Here is a 23,722-nt window from a genome sequence, read left to right as displayed (position 1 = left end):
TATTTTGCTTATTTTAAGGAAAAACTCACTTCATTTTAACACGTCATTTCTGTAAACAGGAACATATTTGTGGCTTGTCTAGAAAATGCTTCTTGATTTAAGTATTTGTAGATATTTGTACTAGAAAGACAAAAACTCAACGTAAGGGTGCTTTCACATCTGCTGTTCACTTCATTTGGTCTGCATCAAGGGTAATAAATGATACATTGTTGCATTTTCTGCCGTCTTTGAGTAGTTTTCACACCACACTGCTGGCTTTAGTCCGAACCAGTTGAAACGAACCAAAATGCAGTCATCTGACAAAATCCACATCTCTCATTGGCCAGATGTTGTTGAATATATTTCCTGAACTGCTTATTGATTGGTCAGAATTCATGTGCGGGAAAATGCCAGTGAACTCCCGCAGGTAAACAAAACCTTTTACTCTGGAGGGATGACTGCGCTGGCTGATTGTATCCCTGCTTTAGACAAACTAGACATTACGAGAATGAAGCGTGGCCGTGGCTGGAAAACAGTGTTTAATGCATCACTCGTCACTTCAGGAGGAGGCGTGAATTAATTTAGCTAAACTGTGACATGCTCATCTTGCGGAAATATTACCAACAATCCATCAGGTGATGTTTTCCCCTCCCTCTCTCTCTCTCTCTCTCTCTCTCTCTCTGTTGGTAAAGCTCTGTCAACAAATATTTCTCCTCCATATCCCATAATGCACAGCGCATCGGCCTACGGCAGCTGAATTAGACTAAAAGGTGCAGTACTTTTTGTTTTTGGACCTGTTTTAGTACGGATCATATTCTCACCACAAATGAACCGCTCCAGGGTTGGTTTGAAAGCGTACCGAGACCACCTCTTCAAGCAGGTCTCAGTACGCTTATTTGGTCCGCTTTTGGTGCGCACTCGAGTACGATTGCTGCATTCTCACCTGCCCAAACCAACCGCACCAAAAGGGGAAACGAACTCCAGTGTGATTCAATCCAACTAAATAAGGCAGGTGTGAAAGCACCCTAAGAAAAGCATTTTTGTAGTAAATAAAGATGAGCAAATGATTAGTGAATGTAATTTAGGTGTACTGTCCCTTTAAGACTTCTGGATTTCTGGAAGTCCATATGAAATCAAAATGTATAATGTTTATTTTGTTGTTATTCTTAAAATAAATAATTAATCGGTGCAAGTTAATCAACTGAAAAAAAGTGTATTTTGTTAAAGTCTCTATGAAATCAAAACTAGCCACATTGATGTTGTCAGCTCACATTACTAGTTTAGTGCTGAGCAATTCATCTGTGCATGTCATTATGGAAAAAAACAGTTTGTAGGGAGTAATCTGAAACTTCTCAGATTAGGTCTGTGTGAGGTGTTGGGCGTGGCTAACATACTAAACCACGCCCTCCAGCTGCCAGTTCTGACATCAAACAGAAATGGTGAGGAGGAGGAGCCTGTTAGGCTGTAATAACATTCCCCAAACCCCTTTCCTTATCTGTCCGAATGAAACACCTACATTACTGCATCCAATCAGCTCGCAGTAGAAAAAACAAGCCACGCCCACTGTTTTATCATTTAATGTTTAGATTCCAGCTCATGGGGACTTTAATCTACAAATAAATCTGAGCATCTGCTTCAGCGTGTGGAGAGACAAACTTCTGTTGATGACAACATGAGGGTTTCCATAGCAACTGTATCTTAATTAACCTTCACCATGCCACTTTTACTGTTAGTTTGCTATAAGGGAATGATGCTCAAAAGAAAGCCACACCCCTTACCGAAAATTCCATTTCAGTTGGAAGTACATTAACATACTGAAATAAGTCTCAGCAGACTTTACAGTCCACATAACCTGGAAGCTGTGAGCAATTTTTCCCTGTATTGTGACACAGTTCCTAAATAAACAGAATATTAAATGAGAAAACAGTGGGTGTGGCTGGCAATTTTTACTGCAAGCTGATTGGATGTAGTAACATAGGCGATTCATTGATTAAGACGGGGAAAAGGGTTTGGGGAGAGTTATTACAACCTAACAGCCTCCTGCTCACCATTTCTGTTTGATGTCAAGACTGACAGCTGGAGGGGCGTGGCTAAGTATGTTAGCCACACCCACTACCTCACACAGACCTAATCTGAGAATTGATCACAAACAGGAAGTGCATTTTCCAGATTTCAGTTTTAGATTATGAGGGCAAACCATTTTTTCCCTTAGTGACATGCACAGATGAATTGTTCAGCAATGTGAGCAAACAACATCAATACGGCTAGTTTTGATTTCATGTGTACTTTAAGCATGGCAGAAACACACACAGTGAATTGTATATTAACGGCCTGAACCTGCAGGACTGGACTCACCGCGTCTGACTCGGTCTTCTCTCTGGATCCTCTGCTTCCAGCAACCACTGACTCCAGAACAGCCACCCAGCGCTGCTTATCTGGGAAACTGGGAGCCATGAAGTACAGAGACTGACCAGGCCAACAGGTGGTGTGAGGATGAGACTCCAGCTTCAGCACGTATGGGATATCTGACACACACACACACAAAGCCCAAATATATATATATATATATACACACACACACACACACACACACATTAGAGCTGCACAATTAATCGTAAAAAGATGCCGATCTCGATTCGACCTCCTAGACGATCTTAATCCAGCAATTCTACGATTCTGTTAATCATATTTTTAGTTCAGGAGAGAAGCAAAGCTGGCCGCACAAGTCTTCACATTGTTTTCCATACATTGTTCAGCAGCGTGGACACCTCCAAATGGTGTTGAAAGAGTAACATGCTGTATTTATAAGATATAATTCACCTCAAAAATGTCATTTCTGTCTTCATGTAATGTATTTGCGACCGCAAAATCACACGTGACGTGAGCTGACCATCAGCTGTTACCACAGAGAGGGAGGGCGCGCACACGCCTGTGAATTAAGTCTACTTTAGTGAACAGAACCTGCATAGGCTGTGAATAACAGGCAATAAAGTTCTAAATATTTAGGACGTGGGTGGTGAGGGAGGTGTGGCGGACGCCGCCCTCTCTATTCTGCCGCCCTAGGCAGCCGCCTAGGTCGTCTCTATGGATGCGCCGGCCCTGGTTGGGAGCAGAGCAGGAAGTGAACCAAGCTTAGCAGTGAAAATGAAACCGAAAACGCACACAGTGTTGCCAGATGTAGCTGACTGATTCCAGCCCAAACAGTTTCCAAAACCTTCATCATTCTGAATGATCTTGAAAAGTAACCAACTATGCTTAAAATAACTGGGTTGTGAATAATGCGATCCTTAATTTAGTAATGAAAAATCAACCGGTCACAAATTATGAAAGTACAATTATTAAGCACATTATGCAGTCGTCAGAATTATTCACCCCCCTCTGAATTTATTTATTTATTTATTTTTTCCTAAATGATGTTGAACAGATTCAGGAAATTTTCACAGTATGTCTGATAATGTTTTGTTCTTCTGGAGAAAGTCTTATTTGTTTTATTTCGGCTAGAATAAAAGCAGTTCTTAATTTTTTAAAAACCACTGTAAGGTCAATATTATTCGCCCCTTCAGCAATATTAGTGTTGGATTGTCTCCAAAACAAACCACTGTTATACAATGACTTGCCTAATTACCCTAACTTTACCCTAATTACCCTAGTGAAGCTTTTAAATGTCACTTTAAGCTGTATAGAAGTGTCTTGAAGAATATCTAGTCTAATATTATTTACTGTCATTATGACAGAGAAAATAAATCAATTATTAGAGATGAGTTATTAAAACTGTTATGATTAGAAATGTGCTGAAAAAAATCTCTTCTTTAAACATAAATTGGGGAAAAAAATAAACGGGGACTAATAATTCTGACTTCAACTGTAAATGTGGTTATAATTTAAGAATACAGCATTTGTAGCTGCAGTTGTAAACTTCTTACTAGCGTTTATTAATGTAGAGTTAATGCTTAACAGATAATAAATTCCCTATTTGCTAATGCCTAATAAATGGTTGATAGTGTGTAGTTATTATAAAGTGTTCCCAATAAATCATTGACGTTTTTGGTGAACTATCACTATTGTTCACTATGGAACTATTGACTTCCATAGTAATATAAAAATAAATACTATTGAAGTTGATGGTTACAGGTTTTCAGCATTCTTCAAAATATCTCCTTTTGTGCTCAACAGAACAAAGAAGCTCAGCCAGGTTTATAACCAATCAAAGAGAGTAAATAGAGGGTTTATTTTCCGTTTTGTGTGAACTACCCCTTTATTTCAGCTCTTTACAGTTCAACACGTCCATGTTTCTCCATGAGCACAAACAGACTCAGACCTGATTTTGCAGTGTTGATGAGTTCAGACGCTCCCACAGCACCGTGAACCGTCACCTCACCGTCCGGCAAACACAGCTCAAACTCCTCCAGCGGCTTCACCGAGTCTGAAACACACACACACACTGGTGAGTTGAGAACACAACACACACACACACACGCAGCATGAGCACACACTCTTGAGTGATGGTGTACCTTCAGTGGGCTCTGACTCATAGATGGAAACTTTAGTGCCGTCCAGGATCACATACTTCCTCTCCCAGCCCTGCTGTCCTCGCTTACCATTCCTACACACACACACACACACACGCACAAACACACACAAACACACACACAAAGCAAAACAAACACACACCACACACAAATAAATGTACACACATCAACACATACATGCAAACAATCACACACACACCAAGCAAACACACCAAGTACATCAAAATTGCACAAACAGAGTAAAACAAACACACACAAATATACATGCATGTACACACCAAGTTCACCCAAACACATGCATGCAAACACACACACACACACACACACGCCAAGCAAACCCAAATACACCAAGTACATCAAACGTGCAAACACAGCAAGCACACACACACACACACAAACAAACAAACAGAAACACACACAAAACACAAAGACACACTCACCAAACATACACAAATACAGACGCAAACAAACACACACCAAGCATACACAAACACACACCAAGCACATGCAGCGATCACACACAAAACAAACACCCACATAACAAACAAACAGAAATGCACACACAAAACACACACACACACACACACACACACACACACACATACATACAACCAACCAACCAACCAAACAAACAAACAAACAAACACACACACACCCACCAAGCAAACACAAACACACCGAGTGCATCAAACGTGCACACACACATACAAACAGAAACACACACAAAATACAAAGACACACAAACACCAAACATACGCAAATACAGACGCAAACAAACACACACACCAAGCATATGCAGCAATCTCAGACAAAACAAACACCCACATACAAACAAACAAAAACACACACAAAACACACACACACACACACAGAGAGCATACACAAACACACACCAAGCACATGCACCAATTGCACGCAACAAACAGAAACACACACACACACACAGCAAACATACACAAACACACACGCAAACAGAAACCAACACACACCGGGCATATGCACCAATAGCACACAACAAACAGAAACACACACAAAACACAACGACACAGACACACACACACCAAACAAACACACACACACACACACACACAAACAAACAGACAAACAGAAACATGATTTCTCCTCCTCATCTTCATCACAGCATGTTTAGATGAGGAAATCCCCCTTTACAGCAAACATCACACAGTTTATCCTCAAGAACTCAACAATAGATTCAGCTCAAGTGGACCTATGATTAATAAGCGGAGGATGATGATGATGATGATGGTGATATTCTGACCTGGGCTGCTTCATCCAGCCCTCCAGGCGCACATGTCCCGACGCCTCCTTGACCTGCAGAGCAGGAGAGCTGGTCTTATCCCGACACAGAGCCTCCGAGAAGTGTGTGGCGAACTCAGCAGGAAGACCACAGGTGGCTGGCAGACACGGGGAACACTTGGGGTGGCAGAGAGTGTGACATTCTGGAGGAGAACACACACACACACACACACACACACACACAAACACATATGAGTACGAGGCACATGTTTTTGCACATTTTACGGACACTTCTGAACATCGAGTTGATCAAATGAATGCAGACTGGGTGAGCAGAAGAGATATTAAAATCGTACCCAGACAGGTGGCCGCCTGTCGGCCGAAGTGAACGGTGTCCAGACAGACGGTACATTTAGCAGCTCTCATGTTCAGACCCACTGTGAAGCGATGAGGGATGTTGTGGTGCATTCGCTCCTTTACACGCCGTCCGTACTCTATACACACACACACACACACACACAGAGATAGATAGAGAGAGAGAGAGAGAGAGAGACAGACAGTTAGGCATTAGTGTAGGTTACTAGATGAACAGTTCACCCAAAAATGAAAATGACTTTATTAACTCTTCCTCAATCTATCCTCAGTGTATGACATTATTCTGTGTTTATTTGGCAGTGCTTTATGACTTTATACAGTCGGAGTTTTAAATTTGTAATGTATTTTTTATTTAGTGCCATGTCAGCAACCAAGGCTATCTTCATGGCAGGAATCTTTCAACAATAAATATACAATTTAAAAATCAAAAAACAAAATAAAACATAAATTAAATAAGATTTTTTGTGTTAATACATGATAAAAATTCTAAAATCTTTTCTGGTTCCACTTTGTCAAAAATGTCCTTAAAAGAGTTCATTTCATAAAAAGTCCTTCTGGAATCAGTAAAAGCAGGACAGTCCAGTAAAATATGTTTTACAGTAAGAGGAGTTTTGCAGCACAAACACTGAGTGGGGTTTTCACCTTGGAGCAAAAATCCATGTGTAATTCTCGTATGTCCAATACGGCATCTGGTAAAAACTACTTGATCAAATCAATTCTTAAAATGTCTTAAAATTCTGTGTGAAACTTCAGGTTGGATTTCATGTAGTTTATTGTTTTCTAATGCAGCCCATTCCTTTTGCCACTTGTTTAAAATGTAAGCGTTGATAAAAGGTTTCATCTCTGACGGAGGAATTTGGCATTTGTTTATTACTTGCTTCAAAGCATCTTTAGCAGCTGCATCAGCTCGCTCATTGCCTAAAAGCCCGACATGTCCAGGAACCCAGCAAAAAATGATGTGATAAAACTGATTTTGTAGTTGGTGAACTTTAGTTAAAATATTGTCAATCAAAGGATGATCATTTGTTGAAGATTCCATAACTTGGAGGCATGATTTAGAGTCTGTGAAAATGATGGATTTCTTTTGTTGTGCATTTTCTGAGTTTTAAATTTGATCCTGGCTCTTAAAGCTGTATAATGGTTTTAGAGAGTGACTTTTATTTTGAAGTAAAAAAAAAAAAAAGTGTACAAGTTGTCATAAAACTAACTCATAAATAGACCAACACGAAACTCACATTTTTAGCCCATTATTTTTCTATTTATTTGTTTTAATGTTGTAAATGTGTAAAAATCTCTTTACTTGGTTTTTATCTTAATTTCAGCAATATTATTGAAATTATTTATTTACAATACAGTTACTAAAGTAATATTATAATATTAATAACTAAAATAAAAGTTTATCACAAAAATGCAAAAAGATTAAATATTTCTGTAACAACAACACATGAAGCTGCTTTATAAGACATGCATTAATCCCCTGGTGGCGAATGGGAGAGTTTGACGACACATTTGTGTGCTTTCAGAAGCTTCAAAATAAAAGTCTCTCTCCTACATCATTATACAGCATGAAGAGCCAGGATAAAACTTAAAACTGAACTGACTGTGTTCATCCGACAGAAAAAAGTTGAATACACTGAGGATAGTTTGAGGGGAAGAACATTATTGGGTAATTTAAAGAAGACCTATTATGCAAAAATCTCTTTTAAAGGGGCTTTAAACTCAGTTGTGTGTGAAAATAACCAGATTCTAATGGTAAAGAAATGATTAATTATATTGTTTTTACAATCAGACTTGATGAAAACAGTCTGCAGAAACACTTTGATTCATATTCTCCCTTTGTACTTGTCATTAAAGGGGGGAAGCCCCGCCCACTAGGGACTGTCTTCTCCTCATTAGCATAAGACATTAGTCTTAGTTTTGAATCTGCCACTATGCTTAGGCTCCGTTTACACTAGTGTGTTTCAGTTTTAAAACGGCGTTTCAGATCAAAAACTATCTGTGTCCACACTAGCGTTTCTGAACATATCTCCGTCCACACTACGCCACCAAAAACGTATATCACGTGACCATTCGCGCACTCTGGGCATGCGCGTTCTAGTATAAACAGGAAGCACGTGTCTCGCTCGGCATTTGGTTATTGTTAGTCAACAAACGCCGGTTGAACAATGAACGCGATGGCAAAGAAAGCAAGAGAGGTATTTTTGTGGACAGACGACGATGTTGAGTTATTAAACGTAACAAATGAATAACTGCACAATGGCGTCTAAAACAGACAAAAGTGCAAACAGCGCTCCCATTTCTGTGTCCATGTTGTTGTTTACAGTGAAGGCTGGTCTGCTGTATCCGGTAGCGTTGAAGCCATGTGTTATAGTCATGTGATAGGGGCTTGACGAATAAGGGAAGGATACGCAATGACACAAAAGCCCCAATCAGGTAGTGAATCTCAGCAGCTCCACCTCCGTTTTCAGATGTCTCCGTTTTCCCTCATCCACACTGAGACGGAGCAGACGCGTTTCAGAATGAAAACGGCCTCTCCAGCGTTCTTAAAATGATCCGTTTTTGGCGCTTGAAATCTCCAGCGTAGTGTGGAAGGATGACATAACCGTAAAAAAACGTATGTGTTTTCCAACTAAAACGCATTAGTGGAAATAGGGCCTAAGACACAGGCATTTGTAGCTCCGCCCACTTCTTAAAAAAGCACAATCTCATTTGCATTTAAAGCGACAGTCACCAAAACACCACAATTAGGATCAAAGCCCAAAAGGGTCTGTTTCAGAGAGCTGGAGAACATTATCTGTGAGCTATTTTCAGCTGAAACTGAAACACACACACTCAAGAGACATCAGAGATGGATTTTTCATCTTATAAAAGAGAGCGCAATAGGTCCCCTTTACATTTTTGTGGGTGAACTATTCCTTTAAGCATCTCAGCATGAATGATGCCAAATTGACCAGCCTTAAACTAAAATCACACAACAGCAGCAGCAGCATGTCTACCTCTCTCTCTCTCTAAGCAAAACAAGATATCGAGAGTGCAGACGGTCACATGCAGCACTGTGAGCTCAAGAATAACAGACAAAAGCACTACAGAAACTCATAATCAGTCATCGTATGGAAGTCAGTGCAGTGAAAGGACATGCGGCAGAAGACATGAGGACAGTCTGAACCTCATTTACTGCATGCACTTCACTTTTCATTTAAACTGGAGAAACAGACGGATTTCCTCAGTCAAGACAGTCCTAAAACGGTATACTCTACATAAACAAAAAAAGATAACGTTACTAAAAAAATAGTTTTTTTTTGTTTATATTTTTCATTGGTACACTAAGTTTTGACTTTTGAGGCTATAACTTAAATTATATAAAATAAACAAAAATGAAGAAATAACCACCATGTAGCATACAGTTTTGTGCAAAAGTCTGGGCACCCCTCTGTAGCCGCGTAATAATGTTTATCCAGTTAAACTCTGCTGTTATTTTGGGATTTCCGCCTGGATTTTGCCTTACCTAAATTTAAAAGATTCCCAAATCCACATGCAGAGGTGTAAATGCAAAACTTTGGTATCATTTTAAAGAAAACCCTTTAAATTTTCATAAAACACTATTGAAAGTGTTTAAAATATCTGTATATGTTGTCTGTGTTATAATAAACACCTAAAAAAGAGGTGCTTTTTGTATTTTTTTAATAAACTCAGATTTGAAAGTGTTTGTGTGTGTCACTGTTTGAACTCTCAGTAATTATTTTAAACCACACTGAACTGAGCTAAACTGAACTGAACTTAAACACTAAAACCTGAACTACACTGTTCCAGTTACTATGACCATTTATGTGAAGCTGCTTTGACACAATCTACATTGTAAAAGTGCTATACAAATAAAGCTGAATTGAATTGAATTGAAAGTGTACCTTTTAGGTTCTGTGTGCTCTAGCGTGCTGTAATTAATTTTGGTGGTTCCTGCAAAAAATGTCTCCACTATAATCTATGCAAGAGTTATTGTATTCCAACTGATGAGAGGAGCTGTACAAGCCACAGAGACAGATCCTTGTTTACATATTTCACTATTCTTTTGTTTGATCAAACATAATTCACTGTGTTTGGACCACATCAGACATATAAAAGGATTACTTATGCACATCAGCTCAAAAACAGAGGAGAATGGCCCTGTGGCGCACAGCATAAGGTAAGAGATGACAGCTGTCTGTGCTATCTGGGGCTGCTTATTGATCATAAATGTATTGTTTTCACTTCTCCACCATGGAAACACCGCGATTCATTCGGCAACTGTTTGATATGTGAATATAATTCAGTAAAAAGAACGCTAGAACAGTATGAGCACCAGCAAGAGCTTTCATTTGATCTATAACTTGTACATGTGTCATATGAAAAATATGAAAATGAACCAATGTTCAATACCCAGCTCGGGTATCCAAAATACTGTGCATTTAAGAGTAAATAACTTTAGTACAGTAGAATAAACACCAAAGTGATGCATATGTGCATAAAATATAGATTCTACACTTTCAAACGACACCACTTACGGGGGTCTGGTGCAATGCTAGCCCTTTAAATCTTAAAGCGAAAGTCGATGAGAGTTTAACTGGTTATAAGGGAAGATCACAGTGAAATGTCATTAGGTTTCTAGTGAAAGTAAGACAAGGTCATGTTTTTCAGACAGATATATGTAGTATAGCAGTATTGAGATGAGTGAAATTAAATAGAAAAGTAAGCTATGAAAAAGTTTGGGCACCCTCTCCTTTATGTGGATTTCACTGAATGCTGATTGATTACAACACAGAATTGATTTGAGTGACTCCGTGAACGTTAACAATCCCCACACAGGGGCAACCCATCATGAAGGACATTTTAGATGGCTGATTGCTAGTTGTGCTTCTCCTTATTGTGAACCTTAAAGTAGCAACATGGACACCTCAAAAGGACTTCCTAATGACCTAAACACTAGGAAATTATATCAACATGAAGTATGAGAAGGATGCAAACAGCTATCACAAAGGTTTAAAGTCTCTATTGCCACAGTCAGAAATATAGTAAGAAAATGGAAGGCCACAGGTGAAGATGTGGTGAAGATGTGCTAGACAAATATCTGAAATGGAAAGGTAACGAATGGTTCGAATGGTCACAGACAAACCACAGACCACTGAGCTCCAGGAACATCTTGCTGTCATCTTAGGGTGTTTTCACACCTGCCTTATGTAGTTGGATTGAATCGCACTAGAGTTCGTTTCTCTTTTGGTGCGGTTGGTTTGGGCAGGTGAGAATGCAGCAATCGTACTCGAGTGCGCACCAAAAGCGGACCAAATAAGCGTACCGAGACCTGCTTGAAGAGGTGGTCTCGGTACGCTTTCAAACCAACCCTGGAGCGGTTCGTTTGTGGTGAGAATATGATCTGTACTAAAACAGGTCCAACCGCAAGAAGTACTGCGCCTTTTAGTCTAATTCAGCTGCCGTAGGCCGATGCGCTGTGCATTATGGGATATGGAGGAAAAATATTTGTTGACAGAGCTTTACCAACAGAGAGAGAGAGAGAGAGAGAGAGAGAGAGAGAGGGAGAGGAAAACATTACCTGATGGATTGTTGGTAATATTTCTGCAAGATGAGCATGTCACAGTTTAGCTAAATTAATTCACGGCTCTTCCTGAAGTGACGAGTGATGCATTAAACACTGTTTTCCAGCCGCGGCCGCGCTTCATTCTCGAAATGTATAGTTTGTCTAAAGCAGGGATACAATCAGCCAGCGCAGTCGCCCCTCCAGAGTAAAAGGTTTTGTTTACCAGCGGGAGTTGATTGGCATTTTCCCGCACATGAATTCTGACCAATCAATAAGCAGTTTAGGAAATATGTTCAACAACATCTGGCCAATGAGAGATGTGGATTTTGTCAGATGACTGCATTTTGGTTCTTTTCAACTGGTTCGGACCAAAGCCAGCAGTGTGGTGTGAAAACGACCCAAAGACGGCAGAAAATGCAACAATGTATCATTTATTACCCTTGGTGCGGACCAAATGAAGCAAACTACAGATGTGAAAGCACCCTTAATGTCATTATACATCGCTCCATAGTCCAGCACGCTCTTCACAAAGAACAGTTTAATAGAAGGGTGATGCAGAAGAAGACTTCTCTGCATTCTGCCAACAAGAAGAGTCGTTTGAGGGATGCAAAGGCTCATCTGGACAAACCTGATTCATTCTGGAGAAATATACAGTGGACAGACGCCACGAGCATAAGCGCTTTGCAAGGCAGAAAAAGAACACAGCATTCAACACCGGGAGAAGAAGCTGCTCCCTACTGTAAAATATGGTGGAGAGTCCATCATGCTGTGGAGATGTGTGGCAAGCACAGGTTGTCAGAGTTAAAGGTTGCATGGATTCCACCCATCATCAGCAGATTCTGAAGAACAATGTTCAGGAATCTGTCAAGAGGACGACGTTACTCCAGGATAGTATGTTTCAGTGACCCGAAGCACAGTTCCAGATCTACCAACGAATTCATGCTCAGACACAATACAATGATACAGAATGGCCATCCCAGTCCCCGGACAGTCTTGAACATCATCGAAAATCTATGGATTGATTTTAAAAAGGGCTGTTCACAGTCGGCACCCATCAAACCTGACAGAACTGGAGGAATTTTGCAAGGAACAATGGCCTTAAATGCCTTCAGCAAGAGTTCAGGGTCTTATCCTTGACTATAAGAAGCGTTTACAGGCTGTTATTTCAGCAAAGGTGGCTCTACAAAATGTTGATATCATTGAGGTGCCCACATTTTTGTTATGCCTTAAACTGCATCTGTTGATTAAATAAATGTGATGTCAGAACTGAAATGATGCCTTTTCCCCTTTGGGAATAAAATATATCCAAATGAAATTGCTAATATGAGAAGCCAGCAGGCTATGGCTTGCAATTATGAAAATGATCAGGGGTGGCCAAACTTTTGCATAAAACGGTATGATGTTTTTGCGACACACTCAAAATGATGCATAAAGCACAGCCTGTGTGCTTTCCTTATTTTACATATGTGTACTGAAGAACTTTTATTCACTTGATAAGTGTAAATCTGACAGTTGTTGCATCAAAGCAAAGCATTCAAAGGGCTTCAGTTTTGTCACATTTATCATGTACCATAACAGGCGCTTTCAGCTCAGAATTGTGCATTGGGTAACATGTTTACAGCAATGTTGCAGTACTTTTAAAAGCGCATTGAATTACAGCATATGAACCAAATAATGCAAAACACATCATCACAGCATTCAGGGAATGAATATACCTGTCTGACGGCCTGCAGAGTCACAAGCTACACCTATGGTTAAAAACACTGGTTTACTACTTAGAATTCAGTTTACTCAATATCTGCATGCTTCAGAAACCCACATGAAGAAATACTATAGTAATTTACAGTAAATACTGCAGTGTTTTTGACTATAGTGGGGTACTATAGTGAGGAACTTTAATTAATTAGTTGGGGTGATTCTACAGTTGATATTGTAGCACAACAATTATATTAAAGGTCTTGTGAAGTGCTTTGAAATGTGCATTTTTATAATAATCTCAACTGAAACATGAAGAGAGGGCGGGGCATAGAGCAGCCCATCCCCTTTTTAAAAAACAGCCAATATATATATATATATATATATATATATATATATATATATATATATATATATATATATATATTAGGAGTGTAACAGTTCACAAAAATCATGGTTCTGTTCGATACAATAAAGTGGTGTCACGGTTCGGTAAGTTTTCAATACAGCAAAAAAAAAAAAAAATTAAATAAAATTTCTCTGGTTTAATTTTTTTATGTATTAAAGCTAACATCATAAAAGTATGATCCTGTTTTTTTCTTTTACTTTAAACAGTGATAGAACTATACTTCTAGGGTTTCTGCTTAGCAGCAAATAAAACAAATCCTTTTTTATACTCAAAACCAAAAAGCTGCTTATAAAAAATAAATGTAATATTGTAGTAGTTAAACAAATAAAAAGAAAAGAACAGTTTAGTTTTTAAATAGAATTTCAATCTATTTTTAAGTATTTTTTTTATTTTCAGAAAGATAAGCGTCCACCTTTACTTCAGACAGCACAGATCTGCTTGATTTGACTGTCCCCTGCCATTTTAGTAGATCTAAAAGCAGGAATTATCTGACTGAAATGGGCTTATGAAGGAATAATGTAACGGGGCTCTATTACATTTACATTTAACATTTTCTTAAAACCCAAAATTTCCACTACCGATTAAGATCTAACAGGGCTTTCACAACACTTTCACAAGTTAGTATTTCTTGCTCTTACAACTGAAATATATACACATATATATATCGTCACCTTGGAATTATTAGGTTCTATCTGCGTTCTGAATGATTCTGAGATATTGAGCTTCAAAGTTTTTGCATTCTATCGACCTTTTTCTAAAATGTGGAAGTGCGGCTGTTTTCGCGATTGTCTTAGACCTTCCGATTCAGTCGCCTATGGGAGAAATGACTAGGAATAATAAATGGCAGAAAACGGTCAAACTACTTGCTCTACAAACAAATGTTTGCATGACTACACAGACCAAGTAGCATAATATAATAAGAAAATATCAAATTGCAACATCAAGCAGCGTAACGAGCAGTTTTTAACGTCAAAAAATGAATGGAAGTGAATGAGACCGGAAGTCTCAAGCCAAAAAGATTCTGTGTAACATTTGTTTTTGTGAAGAAAAAGTCGTAAATTGTAAACAACTTATAAATAACATCCCATAATTTATAATAATAATAATAATATATCAATAATATATTAGTAACTAAATTTTGACAAAAATGTCAGATAGAACCCTATAAATCTAAGGTGATGACACACACACACACACACACACACTTCACTATAATATGGTTCAAAAATCACTATAGAATTGACTATAAATTACAACAGTGTTTATTTCATGTGGGCAGAACGTGTCTCTTCCATTTCAAAACAGACCCAAATGTTTTTGAGGAGTTCAGAAACTAAGTGAGAGACTTGTCATTATTCACTTAATTTAACAAATTTCTCAGAAAAGAAGGTAAAAATACTGAGGAAGAACATATTTTTCAGCACTGAATCTAATAACATTTATTTTGACCACGTTTAGATTTAACTGCAAATACAGGCAACAACAGCAACATCAAAGCGGTTGTGTGTGATATTTCCATTCCTGCCTGGTGTTTACAGAGTCCTGCATCTCTCAAACCCTGACCCTGATGCATGCTGCTCTGACCTCAGATGAAGGCAGAAACACACTGAGATGATGAAGGAAGAGGAGGAGGAAGGAGAGAGGGAGAGACACTTACTTTCAAACGTCACCCTCCTCTTCTCTGAAAGAGCAGAAGAGAAACAGCTCTCAGACTGACGGAGCAGGACGCAGAAAGAAAGCAAGAGTGCAGGACCACACCGACAGAAACATCAAAACTACTCAAACACATCTCCTTAACTTACATATACACACACAAACACACACAGCAACGCTTTCATTTGGACAAGCTGAATCAGGAGCGATGACTCAGGACGATGACATGAAAACATTTATTTTGACACAAAAAACTAAAGAAATAAGAAAAAATGTTGACCTATATTAAAGAAACACTCCACGCTTTTGATTATAGGCTCATATTACAGCTCTCCTAGAGGTAAACAGTTGAGTTTTACCAGTGTAAGCTGAGAAAATATGATATACTTTTCCTTCTATGCTAATGAAGGACGACTGAGACATTCCAAGCATGGGTGGGTCCTCCTGGTGAGGCAGAGTTCCTCACAGCTCCAATACACATCTCTGCCATTTGCTTACAGTAACCATGTGCTCTTCACCATACACAATTCATCTGCTTGTGTTCTTCCTTCAGATAACTTTGTCATGTTTGGTGTCATTTGACAGTTTATGACTTCAGTGTTGTAGTGATTAAATCAACAGAGACATTGATTAATTGTATTTCAATCTGAGGAGAGTATTTTAATGTTCCTCTCCCTCACTTTATCTCCTCAACTTTGCTCTCACGTTCAGCTGGTTTTGGGGGTTGGTTTTCACTCATGTTTGACAAGGCTTTGCTCAGGGTATAATAGGGAAAGGTAACTGTTGATCTGGGAGGATAGCTTTTACTCTGCATCTCCCGCACACCGGTGCGTAGCCTCATATGCTAACAAAGGCAGTTTCACTGTGTTTGTTGCTCAGCAGTGCATATGTTACAGCTAATTTCTTTATACAGTATGCTAGTTTGTTTCATTCTACTGTCTGTATATTTAAACATGTAACGTAATAAACAACTTTGCCTGCTTTAAGACGTAGAGATTCTTTCTCTTTATCAATGATGATAACAACTTTAATGGAGTCAGATTAATTAGAATGGAGTCAGATAAATAATGGATTGAAACACGCCATCTTTCAACTGCTTTCTGTTTCCGATTATTGGTTCAGAATAGCAGCGTAAGCTTCAACCAGCTATAACTTAATGTATTTACAAACATGAGCTAATAATGAACAACTCTTGTCCAGCATTTATTAATCATAATTCAGCATTTACTGATGCATTACTAAATTCCAAATTCATGCTTGTTAAAATTAGCTAATGCACCTTGACTTAACATTTCCAACCTTTTAATAAGAATTTAAAATATATTTTTTAATTAGATGTAAATATTTAACATTTTCTCTTCCTCCAAAATACTAAATAGTACATTTTAAAATTATGTATTATATATATATTTGTATCTTTCGATACACGTGTGTAGAGTTACTGAAGTTTGCCCTGCGCGCTTGCGTTTTTTTCAGGAACTTCTTTGGTTTGGTGCATCAATCTTATTAATGCTATTATTATAAAAAAGGTAATGATTCGCACTCAATTGCTTCGTACTGTTTTTGTTTTTTCTTTCTCTTACATTTTACGGGTGATTAAAAGACACAGATGTTTCGGCACAAAGCCTTCCTCAGACTGACTGTACGAAGCAATTAAGTGCGAATCATTACCTTTTTTATTTTAATAATATCGTTCGATACAGCAAAAAAAAAAAAAGAAAAAAAGCCAGAGGATTTCTCTGATTTAAATTTTTTAATATATTAAAACTAACATCATAAAAGTATGATCTTTTTTAAATTTATTTTATTACAGTTTGAACAGTGATAGAGCTGTACTTCTGGGGTTTCTGCTTAGCAGCAAATAAAACAAATCCTTCTTTATACTCAAAACCAAAAAGCGTCCAATAAAAAATAAATATAATATTGTAGCAGTTAAACAAATAAAAAGAAAAGAATAATTTAGTTTTTATATGGAGCTCAGTTTCAATCTACTTTTCAGTAATTTGTTATTTTCAGAAAGATGAGAGTCCACCTTTTCCTCAGACAGCACAGATCTGCTTGATTTGACTGTCCCCTGCCGTTTTAGTGGATATGAAAGTATTGAGACAGGAAGCAAAGTTGGGGAGAGAGGGAAGGGTAGGGGTAGGGGAATGTCCTCGAGCCGGAATTCGAATTAGGCTATTGCGCCGACATATTATGTATGATATTTAACCTGCAAACGATTTTCTGAGAAAAAGATTTAATGTGAAATGCATTGTTTGCCAATTCTGCAATAGTGATACTGAAACTGTTGAATGTCTATATCTTCACTGCAATTTGGTTCATCCTTTCTGGTCTGATGGGGACAACTTGAGTTAACATTAACAAATGATGAACAACTTTATTTCCATTAACCAACTTCACCAAAGATAAATACTGTAATAAATTAATTCTTCATTGCTTGTTTATGTCAGTAAATACTTTAAGACATGCAGTGTCATCCTGCAACTGTTCTGCAGCATATGAAATGTCCCAAACACTATTTTTAACTGTCCAAAACGGGAAAAATGTTGTTTTTAGTCTCTGATAGTCAAAGCAAGTTCAAAAAAATTATGTTTATATGCATTAAAACATTCAGGAAAAAGTGTTTTATGTAAATTCAGACCACAAGTCCACATGGACATCATTTTTCTCTAAAAAGTACATCATATCAAAAGATGATACTTAGATTTTCATTTTAATTAGGTTCCAATAAGCCCAAATAGCAAAGAGAAATTAAAAAATGCTTATAAGAAAAACACCTTGGGCCTTAAGAGGTTATGGTAAATACATTACCTTTAACTAGTGGAACCGATCATTTTAGCCGACCTCTGGGTCTGACTGAAGCCCTTTTAGCTTAGCTTGGCATAGATCATTGAATCGGATTAGACCATTAGCATCACACTCAAAAATAACCAAAGTTTGATAATTCTCCTATTTAAAACTCGACCCTAAGCTTGAGCTAAGACTGACTGAAAATGAAAAGTTGCTATTTTCTAGACTAATACAAATACAGAACTATACTCTTATTCTGTCATGAAAATAAAGACACTTTGCTGTCATTCTATGACTGCAGCAGTGCAATAATATTACAAAGAAATTATACCAATATATTTTATTGCCTTAATACACAATGTAACTACAGAAGAGTCCAGGTTTAACTAATCAATTTTTGATCAGATGCTAATGGTCTAATCCGATTCAATGATCTATGCTAAGCTAGGCCAAAAGCACTCCTGTCAAACTCTGAGATGGGGTGAATAGATTCATCTATGGTAAAACTCACCTGCTTAACATAGAAGAGCTGTAAAATCAACCTACACTAACCGGCCACTTTATTAGGTACACCTGTCCAACTGCTTGTTAATGCAAATTACTAATCAGCCAATCACATGACAGCAACTTAATGCATTTAGGCATGTAGACATGATCAAGAGGATCTGCTGCAGTTCAAAGTGAACATCAGAATGGGGGAGAAAGGGGATTTAGGTGACTTTGATCATGGCATGGTTGCTGCTGCCAGACGTGCTGCTCTGAGTATTTCAGAAACTGCTGTTCTACTGGGATTTTCACACACAACCATCTCTAGGGTTTACAGAGAATGCTCCGACAAAGAGGAAATATCCATAAAGCGGCAGTTCTGTGGACACTTTGGGTCCATAAGTACTAATTGAGCATGGTGTCAACGCCACAGCCTACCTGAGTATTGCTGCTGACCATGTCCATCCCTTTATGAGCACAGTGTCTCCATCTTCTGATGGCTACTTCCAGCAGGATAACGCAGCATGTCATAAAGCTCAATCATCTCAGACTGGTTTCTTGAACATGACAATGAGTTCACTGTACTCAAATGGCCTCCACAGTCACCAGAGCTCAATCCAATAGAGCAGATTTGGGATGTGGTGGAACGGGAGATTGGCATCATGGATGTGCAGCCGACAAATCTGCAGCAACTGTGTGATGCTATCATGACAATATGGAGCAAAATCTCTGAGGAATATTTCCAGTAGCTTGTTGAATCTACAACACCAAGGATTAAGGCAGATCTGAAGGCAAAAGAGGTCCAACCCGGTACCAGTAAGGTGTACCTAATAAAGTGGCCTGTGAGTGTATTTACCAAACACAAGGAGTGTAGATCGACCAACTGGCATAAGCCATCAGATTCAGCTAGCAGTTCAGAATCAGAAAAATGATTGAGACTGATGTATGATGAAGATCTGATTCAGCCAGTATAAATAGAAATGACTGACCTGTGAATATCCCACAGCTGTGTGTGTTAGCGAGTGTGTATGATGCTCAGCATAAGTGAGTTTAACTTTCACACATCTCTCTTTTATATTTAAATACCTTACATGATGCTTTACGGTAATGTATTTATGCATATACAATAGTCAGTACCAAAGACAACAATGTCATGTAAATGTATTATCTTTCTATTCCTAAATTTGTTCGGTGACCAAACTCTTATTTTTATGCATATAACTGTTTAATTTTTTTATTTTAATTTTATTTAAATGCACCATGTTTGGCTATGTTCACTGAGAAATAAATAAAGCTCACTAATGCAGAGCACTGTTTGTGTGTGTGTGTTGAGTGATGGTGAGGTACAGACCCTCCGGTGTGGAGTTCTCCTTGCGGCGGGCTGAGCTGGACGGGTTGAGGAGGCTGCTGGGATTGGGCTGGCGCTCTGGAGATTTGACGATGGCCGACATGAGGATCTGCTGTCGGGCCGACGCCGGTGTAGACGGAGCCACATGCTCCTGCGCTTTAAAATGAGCCGCTGAGAGAAACACACACAGAAAAAAGAGATCATCAACATCTTTAAACTACATTCAGCGTTTCCCCTGCCATCATATCTCCCTGACTGGTATGAAGCTCATTCATTTCCTTTTATTTGGAATCAACACATAAATGTTGTTAATTTTGGTTCCGATTTAAACTGTTTCTACTTTTTGACTACAGTCCCTGACAAAAGTCCTGTCGCTTGTGTACAAATTGACTTGAAGTGTCACTAAAATATATTTCTAATCAAGATTTCTTTACAAGAAATGGCACATTTTAATCCCAACAGCTTTTGTAATAATGTTTCAGTGTAAAACGAAACTGTCAGAAAGTATTCTAATATTCCCAGCTTTGTAAAGCCCATTGAGTCCATTTTTGCGAAGACATAAGTTTTGTCGCCTTGTCATATGAGCTTCACTTGTGACTAATAATGGATCAATTAGTTCTCAGGTGTGTATAAAAAGAACCCCAGTACACTAGTCCTTCACATCAACTGCAACTAGACCTCTGCAAACATGCCTAAGTTTCACCCTGAGACTAGAAAACCAGATCCACTGCTGATGTGGCAGAAATCTTCGAAGTGTCTCAGCGTCAAGTACAGAGGATAAAAAAAGACTTGAAGAGACTGGAGATGTTTTTGACAAGCCCAGGTCAGGCAGACCCCGCAAGATAACTGCTCGAGAGGACCGTTTGTTGGCTCGAAAATCCAAGGCCAGCCCATTTTCCACTGCCTCAGAGCTCCACGAGACCTGGTCACCTGAAGTCCCTGTGTCAACCAGAACAGTTTGTCGGATTCTGTCTCGAAATGGCCTCCATGGCCGAATCAGTGCCCAGAAGCCAGCACTAAACAAAAGACAATTGAAAAACCGTATGGCATTGGCCAAGGCCCATAGCCTGCTAAATGGATGGACACTGGAAAAGTGGCAGAAGGTGGATTTTTCAAATGAATCTTCTGTTGAATTACACCACAGTCGCTGCAAATATTGCAGGAGACCTACTGGAGCCCGTATGGATACAAGATTCACCCAGAAAACAGTGAAGTTTGGTGGTGGAAAAATCATGGTCTGGGGTTACATCCAGTATGGGGGTGTGCATGAGATCTGCAGGGTGTAAGGCAACATCAATAGTCTAAAATACCAAGAAATCTTAGCTACCTCTTAAATTTCCAACCATAAAAAGGCCAAATTCTGCAGCAGGATGGTGCTCCATCGCATACTTCCATCTCCACATCAAAGTTCCACAAGGCGAAGAAGATCAAGATGCTCCAGGATTGGCCAGCCCAGCCACCAGAAATGAATATCATTGAGCACATGTGGGTTAGGATGAAAGAAGAAGCATGGAAAACGAAACCAAAGAATGTTGATGAACTCTGGGAGGCATGCAAGACTGCTTTCTTTGCTATTCCTGATGACTTCATCAATAAATTGTAGAAATCCTTGCCTAACCGCATGGATGCAGTTCTTCAAGCTCATGGAAGTCATACAAGATATTAAATGTGGATCTCACAGCACCACTACTTAATTTGCTGACATATTTTCGTATTTGCAGTTAAATTTGTTTAATTTTCTTATAGGCGACAGAACTTTTGTCTTGCCAAAATTTGACCTTTCTGTTTTGATTAAATGATAAATCTTGTTTCAGTGAAACTAATTTATTTCAGTGCATTAAACATAATTTGGGAGGGTTTTAGCTTTTCATATGAGCTCTTCCTAACACCAATTGATTAATTAAAAGTCAGGTTAATAGCAGGTGTTTCTACAAATTAGATAAGCGACAAGACTTTTGTCAGGGACTGTATATGTTAATTTGTTTAGGCTTTAGACTATGGGAAATAGCTCAGGTGAAGTGTGCTAGCTGTGTGTGTGTTGTACTTGGTTTTAATTTTTAAACTTCTTAGGGACCCCCTCGAAAATGAGATCATTTCAAGGGGCCTTGTTCATCTTAGGGTTGCCCAAACTCAGTTCTGGAGGTCCGGTGTCCTGCAGATTTTAGCTCCAACTTGCCTCAACACACCTACAAAGATGTTTTTGAAAAGCCAAATAAACATACAAGCTTCTCTCTTTGCTTCTCTCATGTTTCCTTTATAACAAATACAGATAGACATGTGTTCAAGTGCATTTGTGCATATTTGAACTGCAAAACTACACAAAAAAATGGCACAGATAGTGTCCAAAAGACGGTCAGTAAACGAATCAGCCATTTTAAACCACCCAACAATGCAAACCCAGGGGAAACACTATCTGGATGTGTCATTTTTCCACCCGTGCAGAGAGAAAGTAACTGTCTGACCCTCTTCTCGTAGCGAGCGCAGTTCGATCCTCATCTTCTGCAGCGCCTCCTCCAGCTCAGAGCAGCGGGATCTCTCTTTCTCCAGCGCCGCCTTCATGTCGCTGTACTGCAGAGGAACCACAGGCTGAGTGGACATGGCGGTGGCTCCGTTAGCAGTGACGCCCACCTCCTCGCGGCCGCGACGCCCAAATATACCCTGCAGCGGACGGCAGCTCACGTTATACACAGCAAACAATGCTTTCTGGCAACACTTTATAATAACCGCACACTGCGAATCATTTATTTAGCATTAGCTGATTGTTAATTCATCATTTGTTAAGCATTAACTCTAGCAATTGATATTTGGATGTTTTTTTGCAACGTAGAGGATCATCATCAGTCCTGTTCATGAGCACAGATAATACAGGAGGAGCGCTGAGAATTCTTTACAAAAGACACTGCTACTGGAGTTTCCCAATGAGTTTTCTTAAAGATTGAGATGAGCTTGTTCGCGTTTATTTGACAGAGTAAATGTTTAAAGAAATGCAGTAAAACATTGTTTCATCAAATTTATTACTTATTTAAAATACTTCAACTTCATTTTTTTAAGAAAGTGTTTGCTTTATTGTTAATTTCTTAATTATTTATCCATTTGGTCACATCAATTTCAATACGCTTTCATTAGTTTCTGTCTTTACTAACCAGAACTAATAATAAACAATATTAATACAGCATTTATTACCATTTACTAATGCATTTTTAAAACCCAAATTCATGCGAGTTAACATGAATAAATGATTTTTCCCCATTTATTAACATTAACGAAGATGAATAAACACTGTAATAAATGCATTGTTCATTGTTTGTTAGTGTTAGTAAATACATTAACTAATACACTCATCAAACTCATTGTCATGTTCAAGAAACCAGTCTGAGATGATTGGAGCTGGTGCGTTATCCTGCTGGAAGTAGCCATCAGAAGATGGAGACACTGTGCTCATAAAGGGATGGACATGGTCAGCAGCAATACTCAGGTAGGCTGTGGTGTTGATGCTCAATTGGTACTAATGGACCCAAAGAAAATCTCCCCCACACCATTACACCACCACCACCAGCCTGAACCGCTGATACAAGGCAGGATGATCCATGCTTTCATGTTGTTGAGGCCAAATTGTGAGCCGAGCATCTGAA

The 23,722-nt window shown here is 38.7% G+C and overlaps 2 protein-coding genes across 17 annotated transcripts in view; both read right to left on the bottom strand.

The window, feature by feature from the left end:
* Positions 1 to 23,722, bottom strand: part of si:ch73-55i23.1 — a 782,803-nt gene that overhangs the window by 457,848 nt on the left and 301,233 nt on the right. The gene's annotated exons all lie outside the window — the stretch shown is intronic.
* The window catches only part of cita (citron rho-interacting serine/threonine kinase a), a 233,759-nt gene that overhangs the window by 27,376 nt on the left and 182,661 nt on the right, over positions 1 to 23,722 (bottom strand). For 9 of the 16 annotated variants that reach the window (XM_073951761.1, XM_073951762.1, XM_073951765.1 and 6 more), the window contains exons 31-37: positions 22,553 to 22,748; positions 20,094 to 20,261; positions 6,122 to 6,259; positions 5,788 to 5,968; positions 4,491 to 4,582; positions 4,298 to 4,402; positions 2,335 to 2,504 (exon numbers count right to left, since the gene is read on the bottom strand). In XM_073951761.1, the coding sequence (XP_073807862.1) occupies positions 2,335 to 2,504; positions 4,298 to 4,402; positions 4,491 to 4,582; positions 5,788 to 5,968; positions 6,122 to 6,259; positions 20,094 to 20,261; positions 22,553 to 22,748 (1,050 nt within the window). Of the gene's footprint in view, positions 1 to 2,334; positions 2,505 to 4,297; positions 4,403 to 4,490; positions 4,583 to 5,787; positions 5,969 to 6,121; positions 6,260 to 15,467; positions 15,492 to 20,093; positions 20,262 to 22,552; positions 22,749 to 23,722 lie in introns of all 16 variants that reach the window. The other 7 variants (XM_073951757.1, XM_073951760.1, XM_073951763.1 and 4 more) reach the window with 1 other exon arrangement.

This window comes from Danio rerio, chromosome 5 (genome assembly GCF_049306965.1).
Source record: "Danio rerio strain Tuebingen ecotype United States chromosome 5, GRCz12tu, whole genome shotgun sequence".
Taxonomy (NCBI): domain Eukaryota; kingdom Metazoa; phylum Chordata; class Actinopteri; order Cypriniformes; family Danionidae; genus Danio; species Danio rerio.
This window is presented reverse-complemented; position numbering and strand designations above follow the sequence as displayed.